General features: G+C 33.9%; 1 protein-coding gene across 5 annotated transcripts in view; it reads right to left on the bottom strand.

Moving 5' to 3' along the window:
- The window catches only part of GALK2 (galactokinase 2), a 113,597-nt gene that overhangs the window by 92,114 nt on the left and 7,885 nt on the right, over positions 1 to 13,598 (bottom strand). For 3 of the 5 annotated variants that reach the window (XM_047738839.1, XM_047738837.1, XM_047738841.1), the window contains exons 2-3: positions 5,201 to 5,289; positions 2,977 to 3,100 (exon numbers count right to left, since the gene is read on the bottom strand). In XM_047738839.1, coding sequence (XP_047594795.1) covers positions 2,977 to 3,100; positions 5,201 to 5,289 — 213 coding nt within the window. Of the gene's footprint in view, positions 1 to 2,976; positions 3,101 to 5,200; positions 5,321 to 8,922; positions 8,963 to 13,598 lie in introns of all 5 variants that reach the window. The other 2 variants (XM_047738840.1, XM_047738842.1) reach the window with 2 other exon arrangements.

The raw sequence follows: 13,598 nt of genomic DNA, 5'->3' as shown, positions 1-13,598 counted from the left end.
GAGCATAACATAAGGTATAGGGAAGCTGAATCACTATGTTGTACACCTAAAACTAATGTGACATTGTATATCAACTATACTCAAATAAAAAGAGTAAAAAATTTTTAAAAAGCTATGGTTTTCAGATAGTGTGATATTGGCATAAAAATAAATACATGGGGTGCCTGGGTGGTTCAGTTGATTAAGCGTCTCACTCTTGATTTCAGTTCAGGTCATGATCTCGAAGTCATGACATTGAGCCCTGAGTGGAGCTCCATACTCAGTGTTAAGTCTGCTTGAGAGATTCTTCCTCTCCCTCTCCCTCTGCCCCTCCTGCTGCTCATGCATGTGCTCTCACTCTCTAATAAAGAAATAAATCTTATTTTAAAAGATAAACAAATAAAACTCTCAATAAACAGAATAGAGCCCAGAAATAGACCCATATATTTATTGCTACCTGGTTTTCAACAAAGTTTGTCAAGATAATTCAATGGGAAAAGATCTTTCCAACAAATGATAGGACACAATTGGATGGCTATGAGCAAAAAAATAAACCTCAACCTTCATCTCATGCCACATATAAAAATTAAATCAAACTGGATCAGAGACCTAAATTTAAGTGTTAAAATTATAAAATTTCTAGAAGAAAACACTACAAAAACTTTCAGTGCCTTGGTTTTGGCAAAGGTTTCCTAAAAAGTCAAAAACTATAAACCATGAGGGGTACCTGGGTGGCTCAGTTTGTTAAGCATCTGCCTTCAGCTCTGGTGAAGCTCATGGGCTGAACTGAGCAGGGAGCCTTCTCCCTCTCCCTCCACTGGTGCTCTCTCTCTCGAGCTCTCTATATCAAATAAATAAACTATATCTTGAAAAAAAAGAAAAACTATATACCATGAAAAAAAATCAATAAATTGCACTTGATCAAAATTAAAAATTATTCTTCAAAAGGCATGGTAAAAAATGAAAACCCAAGGCACAGACTAGATGAAAATGTATGCAAAAAATTAATCTGGGGGCGCCTGGGTGGCTCAGTGGGTTGAAGCCTTTGCCTTCGGCTCAGGTCATGGTCCCAGGGTCTTGGGATCGAGCCCCGCATCGGGCTCTCTGCTCGGCGGGGAGCCTGCTTCCCCCTCTCTCTCTGTCTGCCTCTCTGCCCACTTGTGATCTCTACCTGTCAAATAAATAAATAAATTCTTTTTAAAAAAATTAATCTGACAAAGGACTTGTATCTACATCATAAAAGATAATCTTATAAGTCAATAGTAGAAGGTGAAAATTCTGCCTAAAAATGAGCAAAAGATTTGAACAAGCTCTTCAACAAAGAAGATATCTATGTGACAAGTACATGAAAAGATGTTCAACATCATTAGTTAAAGAAATTAAAATAAAAAAACACCATTTGGTACTAGTACATATTTATGAGAGTGGCTAAAATTTAAAAAGACATGTTAGCAAAAATGTAGAGCAAATGGAACTCTCATACACTGGTGATAGGAATAAAAAAATGGTACAAACACTCTGGAAAATAGTCAGGCAAGTTCTTAAAAAGATAAACCAAATAGTCCTAGATATCGACAAGAAAAATGAAATACAGGTCCACACACAGATTTGTCTATAAATATGCACAACAGCACTATCCATAATAGCCAGAAGCTAGAAATGATCTAAATGCCCATCAATGGTGAGTAAATAAAGTATAGTATCTCCATGCAATGAATGCTACACAACATGTGGACAATTCTGGGAGGCATGCTGCATACCTCCTAGAAGTCCTGGTAGAATGAAGCCCCTTACGTACAGCAGGGACTACCTACCTTAGTAATTCCTCTCTGGTTCCCTGAATCATTCTCCATGTTGTTTCAGTACCACACCCAGGATCATATCCCAAATACTCTACCTTCATTCAAGTCTGTCTCAGGCTCTGCATTTGTGAAAAAATGAAACTGAAACCATATATTCATGATGGTGGGAATGGTTAAGTGAATTTGAATAAATCAATATGACAAATTGTTACGTAGTCAGTCTTAAATGTTTACAAATAATGACACAAAATTGTGTTTGAGACAATGTAAAGTTTCCTGAAAGGTTTTAATGTAGAAGCCAGACACAGCCTCATATTGTGCCTTATTAAAATAAAGGCATGCAAAAAATATTTTCTGAATGAATAAACATTACTGCAGGCAAACTAGCCAATGAACAATAAGCCGAAAATAAAAGGTGCCAATCATATGCCCAAATCTTCTTTTGTAATTAGCAAATCAAGTCCATCATACTATATTATAAGCAAGTAGGACTCATCCCAGGAAAGCAAAAACAGCTCAACATTAGAAAATCCATCAGTGTAATTCATATTTTTTTAAAACTGTTCTTCAATATTGAATAGACATTTAATAAAATTCAATTAATAGATTAACAAATTTCCTTTAGTCTTTTAATCTTGGCAAACTAAGAATTCAAAAACAACAGGAAACAAAAAAGTATGCCCTTAATTTGATAAAGCACCAAACTTGAAGTTTGACACCAAGCCTCACAGCACTGGAGAGGCTATAGGTCCTGAATGTACAGAGTTTATGATCTACTGGGGGAATATAGGCAAGTAAGGAGGTAATTGTAATATAGCATGGTAAGATGTTATGACAAGAGAATTAGAGGGTGCCCTAGTAACATAAGAAAAGCACCACCACTGACTTTGCTGAAGACAGCTACCTAAACAGGTGATAAATACCTTCTGGACAAGGACAGTTATTTTCATTTTTGTACAGCCCAGGATCTAAAATGGGAAATGCTTCTTAAATGAATGAGCAAATGAAAAAAAAAAAAGGAACAAATATTAAAGAGCAGCCTTAGACTATTTTGGAAGTTAGATACAGATTTTAAATAAAATCAATGATTTATTACAAATTTGATTGCTTCTAAAGAGTTCATTTGGATAAGAATACACACACACACACACACACACACACACCATTATACACAGTAGCAATCCTAAATACTCACGGGTATAAGGGATTTGTATTGGCTAGTTGAAGAGTTTGTGTTTTCACAGGTTCCACAGCTATTAGCATATCTTGTTCTACAGCCATAGGAAGAACAGAATATCCACAATAATCTATATGTTCTCCTAGAGAAAAAGAGAAAGAATTTTTAATATTGCTAGCATATGACACAAGAGAATCTCAATCAGGTTGATATACAGGAAAAACAAGCCAAGGTTTTAACAGAAAATAAAAATACTATGCACAGGAAATGATTCAGTTTTCTTATTCTCCCCGACATCCGAGCCAGAAACTTCTGCTAGAATAAGTATATTAATTAGTTTCCGTTAATTTTTAGATTTCTTTAAACCTTCACAAGTTTTTTCTACTTTCTAATTCATAGTGATCATCTTCAAATATTTTGTTTTGTGACTAGTTATATGAAGTATCTGAAAAGTAATATCTCCTTTGTTGCTCTTTCATATTACCTTGTTAAGTATGAACAATTGAAGCCTTTCACACACTGCCTTATATTAACATTATGTGAATTTCACTCTCTTCCTTATTAAGCCAACACACCCATTCAGTTGAGGACTTCACTTTATTTATATTTGTGGCCTAAATAAATGTCTAACAAATTAGATGGCATTGATAAATTGTGCTGAGTGTGTTAGACATAGCTCTAATCATCAGCAGGAATTTTATTTCCTATCGTACCATAATATTTTCTCCAAGTTGTTATTTAAACTCAAAGTTGTTATTCATAAGATTTAAATACAAAATAACAATTTGAGAAAGAAATAAGCACAAAAAGCAAGCTCATCTATATTTCCCCAGGACAGGTTTTCATGCCTGATTGTTCCTATGACAAACACTGCCCAGCTAAGAAACACAATATGAATGGAAGACAATTCAACTGCATAATTATAATTGTGTTTTTAAATAATTATTATTTTACATATTATTACAGGTAGCAAGTCTTTTCTTTATATATTGATGTGTCCTTTAAATGAATTGATAAAAAGGGTTTTTTGTTGTTTTTTTTTTTTATGGATTGACAATGACAGAGGGAGAAGTGGTTTTCAAAGCTGTCTTTCTCACCTCCTTCAAAAAAGACAGTAATATAAAACAGTGGTTCCCAAGTAGAAAGTTACACAGTTACCTACATGAACCTGCACCATTTTTTTTCCTTGCTGGCTGTTAAAAGAGTCAAAGTGTCCTCTTCTGATGCCCTAGATACCACCTTTCTAGCCTTCTCGGGAAATCTGCTCCATCAGTTCTTCTCTTCTCAGTTATCTATAATCCCTCTCTCTCCCCTGGCTTTACTCCATTCCCCCTCCCTCCCTCATTTAACCATTTTTTTAAAAATCCCCCATTATTTGCTTCAAAATAAAATAAGTCACCTAAGTCGATAATAATTGAACCTAGATATTGGGTATATGGTAGTTCATTATATTATTCCAAAGACTTTTTTGTAAGTTTATATTTTCCATTATAGAAAGTTTTCTTTTTAATTCTCCTTGACTCCTGGTTTTTCCTCAGTTTCCCATGCCATTTTCTCTTAATACAACCTATTCATTCTTCAGGTTACCACACTTTTCTTTTCTTTTTTTTTTTTTTTAGATTTTATTTATTTATTTGACAGAGAGAGACACTGAGAGAGGGAACACAAGCAGGGGGAGAGGGAGAAGCAGACTCCCCGCTGAGCAGGGAGCCTGCCGTTTAGGCTCGATCCCAGGACCCTGGGATCATGACCTGAGCCAAAGGCAGACGCTTAACGACAGAGCCACCCAGATGCCCCCTCCGGGTCACCACACTTTTAAAAGGGCTTCCCAGTATTCTTCTAATCCAATGAGTAAATGTAAAACCATCAAGATTATTCTCCACAATCTAAAAATTTAACCTGCAGCACAAAAAATCTTCTCATCTCTCATGAAAACAATATTAACAATGAAGTTTCAATACATTTTTTAAAACAGATGGACAAAATTAACATTAATCACATGGATTAGGAATGATGAAAATATAGTGTGTTCTTTATGCAAAAGTTTAACTTGCTATATCTCTTATAGCAATACTCTATAGAAGTATTATAGAGCAATACTCTATAGAAGTATACCAATACTCTAATAGAAATACTCTATTTTTTCAATTCTCTTGAGAAAAGTTAAGAAAAAAAGTATATTAATAAAAATTTAGATCTTACCAAAGGAAGAAAAAAATAAGAGAAGGAACTTTAGCAATACCTATTATGTTGACTCTTCCTGGTGCTCGAACATAAAACTTGGGAATGGATCCAAACTTAGAGTTAAACATCTCCTTTAGCTTCAGCAATCTGAAAGCAAGAGTAGAATACTTCAGGATATCTGTATAACAGAAAAATCCATAAGATACACAAACATATTTCATATACCTACCACCATTAATTATCTCTAAAGAGAAAAGCAAATTTTTTCACTGACATACTTCTTTGAAAATCCTAGGATATAACAATATGGTAACTTCCCAGGTGACACAATAGTATAGCTAAGCACACAGAAGAATAAAAAAAGATTAATGTATTCAACAGGAAAAATTATTTCCTTCAATTATAAAGAATATAACTTTCTGAAAAATATCCAGAGAAGAATTTCTTTATACTAAAAGAAATCATATGGGGTAGTATTTCAGTTGCCTAAGGCTATCATAATAAAATACTATAAAGTGGTTGGGGCTTAAAATAATAGAAATTCATTGTCTCATGGTTCTAGAGACTTGAAGTCCAAAATCAGAGTGTTAGTAGGGCCATGCGCCTCTGAAACTTGGAGGGGAGAAACCTTCCTTGCCTCTTTTTAGTTTCGGGTGGTAGCCGTCAATCCTTGGCATTCCTTGGATTACAGCTGCATCAATCCAAATTTTGTCTCTGTCACCACACAGAATTCTCCCCATGTGTCTCTGTGTCTCTGTTTTTCCTTCTTATAAGGACACCAGTCTTGTCAGATTAGAGCCCACCTTCATTCACTATGACTCATCTTAACTTGATTACCTAAGTACACAGAAATGCTAGTCCAAATAAGGTTACATTCTGAGGTTCCAGGTGGTCATGAATGGGGTACAGGTGAGGAGGCACTATTCAACCCAATACAAGTAACCAAATGAAAATAAGAATGGGATGCCTGGGTGGCTCAGTCAGTTGGAGTCTGCTTTCAGCCCAGGTCATGATCCCAGGGTCCTAGGACAGAGTCTCGCATCAGGCTCCCTGCTCAACAGGGAGTCTACTTGTCCTTCTCCCTCTGCCCTGATTGTGCTCTCTCTGTTTCTCTCATTCTCTCTCTCTCTCTCTCTCTCTCTCTCTCAAATAAATAAATAAATAATCTTTAAAAAAAAAAAAGAAAGAAAGAAAGAAAAGAAAACTAGAGTAGTTATCAGGAGACCACAGTTCTAATTTCAATGGAGCAAATCATTTTCCCTTAGCCTCTTCTGTGAAATTAAAGAATTTGGCTAGATATTCCTTATAGGCTCCTTATAGATCCAAAATTCTTAAAATAGATTTAATAATTTTATACCGTTCAATCACCTCAAGGCACTTCTATGAATACCCTCCCACTGTTAATAGTCCCACATCATAGTGTATCTGCATAATAACACCAGGACAATAAATATCTTTTAAAGCCTACTATATTCAAGACACTCATTAATTAATTGATTGATCTTAAAGGTTAATTTGCTGTAAGAAACAGAAAATCATACCAAAAACAGCTCAAGGATAAAGGAAATTTATTATAATGATAGAAAGATATGTTGAATATCTTTGGAAGTTATTCAAGATGGTGTCCTAAGAACTGGACAGTCATCAGAAACTGCTTAGTGTCTTTGGATCTTTTTTCATGTCTCATTCTGTCATCCCTCCAAAGACACCATCTCCACTTCTCTTTGTTCAGTGCTGTTCACATTTCAGTTGCCTCTCTCAGTATCTTGGTTTCTGTTCCTCCATACCTTCAGTTTTCTTGACACTGTGGCCTCCACTCTACAAGATTTAACAGCTCCTGTGTCCTATACTATCTAATTAATTCTGTGTTCATTAATTCAAATTCTCAAAAAACATAATCTGGGTGGCAGAGTTTAGGAAATAAGAAAACAGAGATAGTAATCCTGATATCAGACATCATAGAATGTGTGCCAAAGAACATACAGGGAAAATTCTTAATGCTGAGGGCTGCAATTCAGAACAAAGGTAATAGTTTAAGAAATGCCCCCAAATGAAACTACAAGCACTTTTATAAGGCAAATCTATATGTAAAGTAAGGAAATACAGATAGAAATATACTAACAATAAAAGACTATAAGATACCTTTCTCAGTACAAAAAAAATCAGGTGGACAAAAGGAAAAAAAAAGACTCAACAAAATTCATAGATTATGGATATGTACATATATTTAACATTATACTCTGTTGATGGGAAATATAACTTAAGAATGCTTGGAATATTTACAAATATTGATCCTATATTAAATCATAAAGAACACATCTGTAAAGTCTTTTTTATATATTTATATATATAAATATATAAATGTGTGTGTGCATATATATTTATATAACATAGAAAAGGTGATAAAGCAAATATGGTAAAATGTTACCTTTGGAGAATCTGGAATAATAGTATACAGTAATATTTTTTTTTTTTGCTATATTTGACTTTTATGTTAGGTGTGAATTTATTTTAAAATAACCAAAAAATTTTAAGAGGTGCCTGGGTGGCTCAGTTGGTTAAGCATATGACTCTTGATCTCAGGTCATGTCTTGATCTCAGGTCTTGTCTTGATCTCAGGGTCATTCAGTTCAAGTCCCTCCTTGGTCTTCATGCCCAGCATGAAGCCTACTTTAAAAAAAAAAAAGTGTGTTTGTTCGTTTGTTTAAAGAAGTATTTACAGGTTCTTTACTAAATACTCTACTTAGAAAGGAAATTAATAGTAGCCCTTGGCCTCTAGGAAACATTTGGCAGAAAAAAAAGATAGTTAAGCTAAAAAGTACAATACAGAGAGACAATAGAGCAATAAGCCAGAAAAACACAGTCCTTTGGCAGCACAGAGAAAAGATATTTCATCCCTACTGTAGGAGAATGTGGGTGGTAGAATAAATCCAGAAGGGGGAGGTTAAGTTAGAGAAGCCTCCCCCAAAAGACAATAGTTAACATGAATTTTAAAGGATGATGTCAGACAAGTGGGATGAGGTGATGCATTCCAGGCAAATGTAATGAAAAGCCCCAGCATGCTGCATTCAGAAAATTATAATTAGGGTTTAAATACATCAGAGGAGGAGGCTGGTGGTAATCAAGCCTCAGATCTTAAAGGGCCTGGTATGCCATGTTGAGGAACCTGGCTTTTAAGCCACAGGCAATGGATGTGAAGACACATTTACAGATAGAGTGATATTAATCAATTTCACACAAGAAGCTCACTGAGAAGTGTATGAAAGATAGGCTGGAGGAAGACAAGGTAAAAACAAAGAAATCCAATAGGTGGCCATTTACAGTAAACCAAGAGAGAGAAAGTTTAAGTGTACGTTAGTGATGGGGATAGAAAAAGGTGAAAATTAAATTAAGGTGATATTTAAAAAGTCAAAGCCATAGGAATTAATGACCAATTAGAAGTGAGAAAAATTGAGAAAGAGGGAGAAGCATGTAACTCCTCGTTTTCTGGCTTCCATAACTCCACTAGCCTCCACAGAGGCTCATTTTTGTTTCTGGTGAAAATCATATGCAGACAAAATTCAAGGTCGACTGAATTTTAATCCTTATTAATTTGCCTTTATGAGTGCTGCAAACACAAATATGGTGAAGTGCTAACAGCAGAGCTAGAATGAGCCTCCTAAAACGTGCTTTAATGAAATGATTTGGGGGTTCTCAAACGTGCCCTTTTCCCAGACTACCTCAGGAAGGCAGTCTGTCCATGCTTTTTTTAAGTGCTCAGCACCAGAGGCTTACTTACACCATTCAACATTCCTCCCTTTGAAATTCAAATGCATGGAAGCTATAAAAGGAAACTAGAAAAGTATTTCTCTCTAAGAATAGAAAGAACTGAAGTGTACAGTGTTTTTCTAAACTTCATACCTAATCCTCTAATAATGAAGCAGTATGGCTGTAATTGGGGTACTAGCTGTTCTTCACAGCTCCGGGTGTCACCAGCAAGACTCCATCTCTTAAAATGTAGTCATTTAAAGTATGTCCCTTCCCCAAGAGTACAATGAGCATTTTCAATATGAAAATAATAGCCCCTAATGACAGACCTGTACGCCTAAACAAATAATACATTATATGTTCATTTTTTTTAAAAAAGCAGGATATAAAACAACAGATCTAGTGAAATTAAGAAAACAATTCCATTTATAATAGCATTAAAAACAACAGAATAGAAAAGAGTTTGGTGTTTCCTCAAAAGGTTAAACACAGAAGTAGTATATGACCCAATATTTCTACTTCCATGTGTATGTCCAAAGAATTGAAATCAGGGATTCAAACAGACACTTGCACAAGAATGTTCACAGCTGCATTAAGCACAATAGTCCAAAGGTGCAAAAAAGCCAAGTAACCAACAACAGATGAATGAACAAACAAAATGTGGTGTGTATGTATGAATTTTCTATTGATCCCCAGAAAATAATCAAGGTCTGATACATGCTTCTATATGGATGAACCTTGAAAACATTATGCTAAGTGAAATAAACTAGACACAAAAGGACAAATACTTATGATTTCTCTTACATAAAATACCTAAAATAGGCAAATTCATAGAGACAAAAAGTAGATTAGAGGTTACCACGTGCTGAGGGGTAGAGAAAATAGGGAGTTATTGCTTAATGAGTAGAGAGCTTATTTGGGATGCTGAAAAATGTCAGAAATATGTAGCAGTGGTTATTGCACAACAGTGTGAATGTAACTAGTGTCACTGAATTTTATACTTAAAATGGTTAAAATGTCAATTTTTATATTTATTATACCACAATAAAAAGAATAAAAAATAAAAAGAAAGAAAATAATAGCTCCTACAAAGATTATACTGTTAAAGGCAGAATTGGCCAAAACATCACCACACAAATTGCTGAATCTGGTGCTCTGAATGCTTTTGACTTAAGATATATATATATGTATATATACATGTATACATATATATACATTATGTGTCTAAAAATTGACAGAAGAGAAACAGAAAAAGTAGTCAGAAATAATCTCCTTAACAAGGCTCAGAAAATGTTATGAGTTAGTTCTGCCAGACCTTAAATAAAGATGATGCTTTGCTTTCATAAATGGTTCTAACAGTACAAGCTACAGAAAGCCTTTCTGATGTGGTAAACAAAGGCAGAAGAAAAATGAAATTTCCTTACACCTTATAGTCCATTGATAAGTCCTTGAAACAGGCAGAGTGACATTCCTCTAGGAACTTTGCTAAGGGCAAAAGGCAATCTTTGCCTGAACCTCCAGGATCCTGTAAGCCACTTAAATATATAAAAATTCTCTGGAAATTTCCTTATCTCTAAATCCCCCAAGGGATTTATTAGCAATCATCACCAAGTTTATGACCCATTGATACAGATCTGAAGGATCTCATGACCAAGGTTTTATTGGACAGTAATAAATGACCTCTTCCTAACAATAGCTAGCCCCCTCAAGATCCTGGAAGCCTTGCTTCCAAAATTCCTTAGAGACTAACACTAACCTCCCCTCTCAACTTGAAGGTATATAATTGCCACCCCTCACAACTCCAACGCAGATCTTTCTGCCCAGGTCCTGTCTCTGTGCTTTAATAAAACCACCATTTTGTACCAAAGACATCTCAAGAATTTTTTGTTGGCCATCAGCTTTGAACCCTAACATCTTTCCTGTTTACTTTCTATCTCATTTTAGGAGGCCAGAATAACCCAGATGCTAAAACAACAATAGCCCACAAAAGCAAAATATAGGTTATTATCCCCTGTGAAAACAGAGAAAAAACAAATATTGGTAATTTTAATCCAACACACATTATTTAATATTTGTGAACAGAGTTTATTCCAGGAATATAAAGATAGTACCAGGAGATCTCTTCACTAAACACATACTATTCCAACCGAATAAAAGGGGAAAACTCTATAATTCCATGGTCCTCTCAAAATATGCACAAAAATTCAATAACCATGACTAATTTTTTTAAATAAAATTTAAAATAATAATAATTTAAAAAGCATGGACAGGCTAGAAAAGAAAGAAATGTCCTAGATTTAATAAGGGCTACTTATCAGAAATAGTAAACAATTTATATGATGACAAAATATTAGAAGCTTCCACACTGAAACCAGAATAAGGACAAAGATGATATCATTCAACAATGTACTATAATGCATAAAGTACAAAATATCTACACAACAAAAGACATCATCAAATTAAAGGGAAAGTGCTAGACTGGGAACAATATGTAATATATACAAAACAACAAATAGTTTATATCCAAAACTACATCCCTTCATACAAAAAATTATACATATATAAAGAGTTCCTAAAAACTAACAACAAATAGACAATCTAATATATCATTTTTTTTTGCAGGGCAGGAACTATCAAAATTTTAAATACTTATTAACTTTGACTCTGATTCCATTTCCATTAATGAGCTTAAAGAAATAGCATCAAAAATGCCCAAAGATATATGTACAAAAATGTTTACTGAAGTACTTTATGAGAGTGAAAAACTGGAAACTTAAATGTACAGTGCAGTTGAGTGGTTAAATAAATAGCGTTATTCATACTATGAAATACTCTCAGCCCTAAAAAACAATGATATAAATCTGTACGGACTGATATGCCAGGATCCCTGAGAAGTATTATTAAGTGAAAAAAGGTAAGTAACAGAAAAATAAATTATTTCACTTTTATGAAAAATGGTAATAATGATAAAAATACAGTAAAAATATAAAAGATATAAATATATAAATATATAAAATTTACATTCTGTAAATATATAATATATAAATATATTTTGTATAAAAATATAAAAGATACAGTAAAGATATAAAGATACCATAAAGATAAAATGATATTACAAGAATGTGAACCAAATGGATAACTTCTAAGAAGGGAGTAAGAACTGGCATAGGATAGCAATCAGAGACTATAGTGAGGAAAGGAACTGTGAAATTTTCAAGCTTTAATGAATATTTTTTATATATTAATTTTAATGACTATATTTTTAAATAATCCAAATCTTTCATATTAAGAATGTAATTCATGCAAAATCATTACTCACGAGCCAAAAGGTGGAAACAACCCAAATGTCCATCAACCAGTGAAGAGATAAACAAAATGTGATATTATCATACAATGGAATATTACTCAAGCATAAAAAGGAATGACATACTGATAACATGTTACAACACAGATGAACCTTGAAATCATTACATTAAGCGAAAGAAGTGCTCGCTTCGGCAGCACATATACATTAAGCGAAAGAAGCCAGTCACAAAAAAAACACATATTATATGATGCCATTTATTTGAAATGTTCAGAATAAGCAAATCTATAGAGACAGAAAGTACATTAGTGGTTGCTTAAGGCAGAGTAGAGAAGGGTGGGGTGGGAGTGGTAGTGATAGTTTGAGGGATACAGAGTTCTTTGGGGGATGATGAAGATGTTCTAACTTTGATTATGGCAATGGCTGTGCAATCCTGTGACTATACTAAAAAAACACTTAATTGTAAACTTTAAACAGGTGAACTGCAGTATGTGGATATCATATCAATAAAGCTGTTACAAAAAAAAAAAAAACAACAAAATCCAACAGTTTAAAGGTTCATTCCAAAGAGAAGAAAAAGAGAAGAATGCATTAAGAAAGCTACTCCTAAGAATGCATTAAGAAAGCTAGAACACTGGAATTTGAAGTAGTCTTATAGGGAGTATGCGAGACTGAAATGCAGAAAAAAAATTAGAGTTTCTATTTCTATTTGATATTTATATAAAAAGGAAAAAAAGAAATTATGTTTGCTGAAATGTTTAATGTGACTGACTAGTGCCTTTACTTAGAATATCAGGTGCCCTGTGAAGTTGAAGAGGCATTCTAAAGAAACAGTAGGAATTCCAAAGAAGACAGTCTGGCCGTGGGGCCCTTATGTATTTTTTTTTCCCTTCAGCTTACTGCAACATATGACCAGTTAGATGGGCTTATAGATATACTACCTAGATTTCATTGAACTCGTCCCTGCTAAAATGAGTAAGTGGCTGAAACATTGCTTGAAACTTATTACTGTATTTCATGCACAAGTGAAAAACAAGAAAATGGCAGAGCACAATTATCTAACCACTATTATGATCTCTTCTGCAGCTAGCATGGAATGATAAATGTTAACAACAAATGTATGTTGCATGAATGAATACTGTGAAATTCATAAAAGGCAAGAAACAACTCTAAAGAAACCTAGTAAATAATTCTTCAGTTTCTGTACATGTTACCATTCCCCTTCCCCCACACAGTAATTATAGAAATATTAAGCATTATAATTAAATCATAATAGAAACAGAAGAAATTTATACATGGATATGTTTCATGTAAAAAAAAATTTAAAAAAAAACTAAACTACAAAGGGCTGGATTATTTTCACATAACAAATTCCTGATGAATTTCATTTGAAGCATGTCTTTCA

The sequence above is a fragment of the Lutra lutra genome, chromosome 7, assembly GCF_902655055.1.
Source record: "Lutra lutra chromosome 7, mLutLut1.2, whole genome shotgun sequence".
NCBI lineage: Eukaryota > Metazoa > Chordata > Mammalia > Carnivora > Mustelidae > Lutra > Lutra lutra.
Note: the sequence above shows the minus strand (reverse complement) of the source record. Positions and strands in the feature narration are given on the sequence as shown.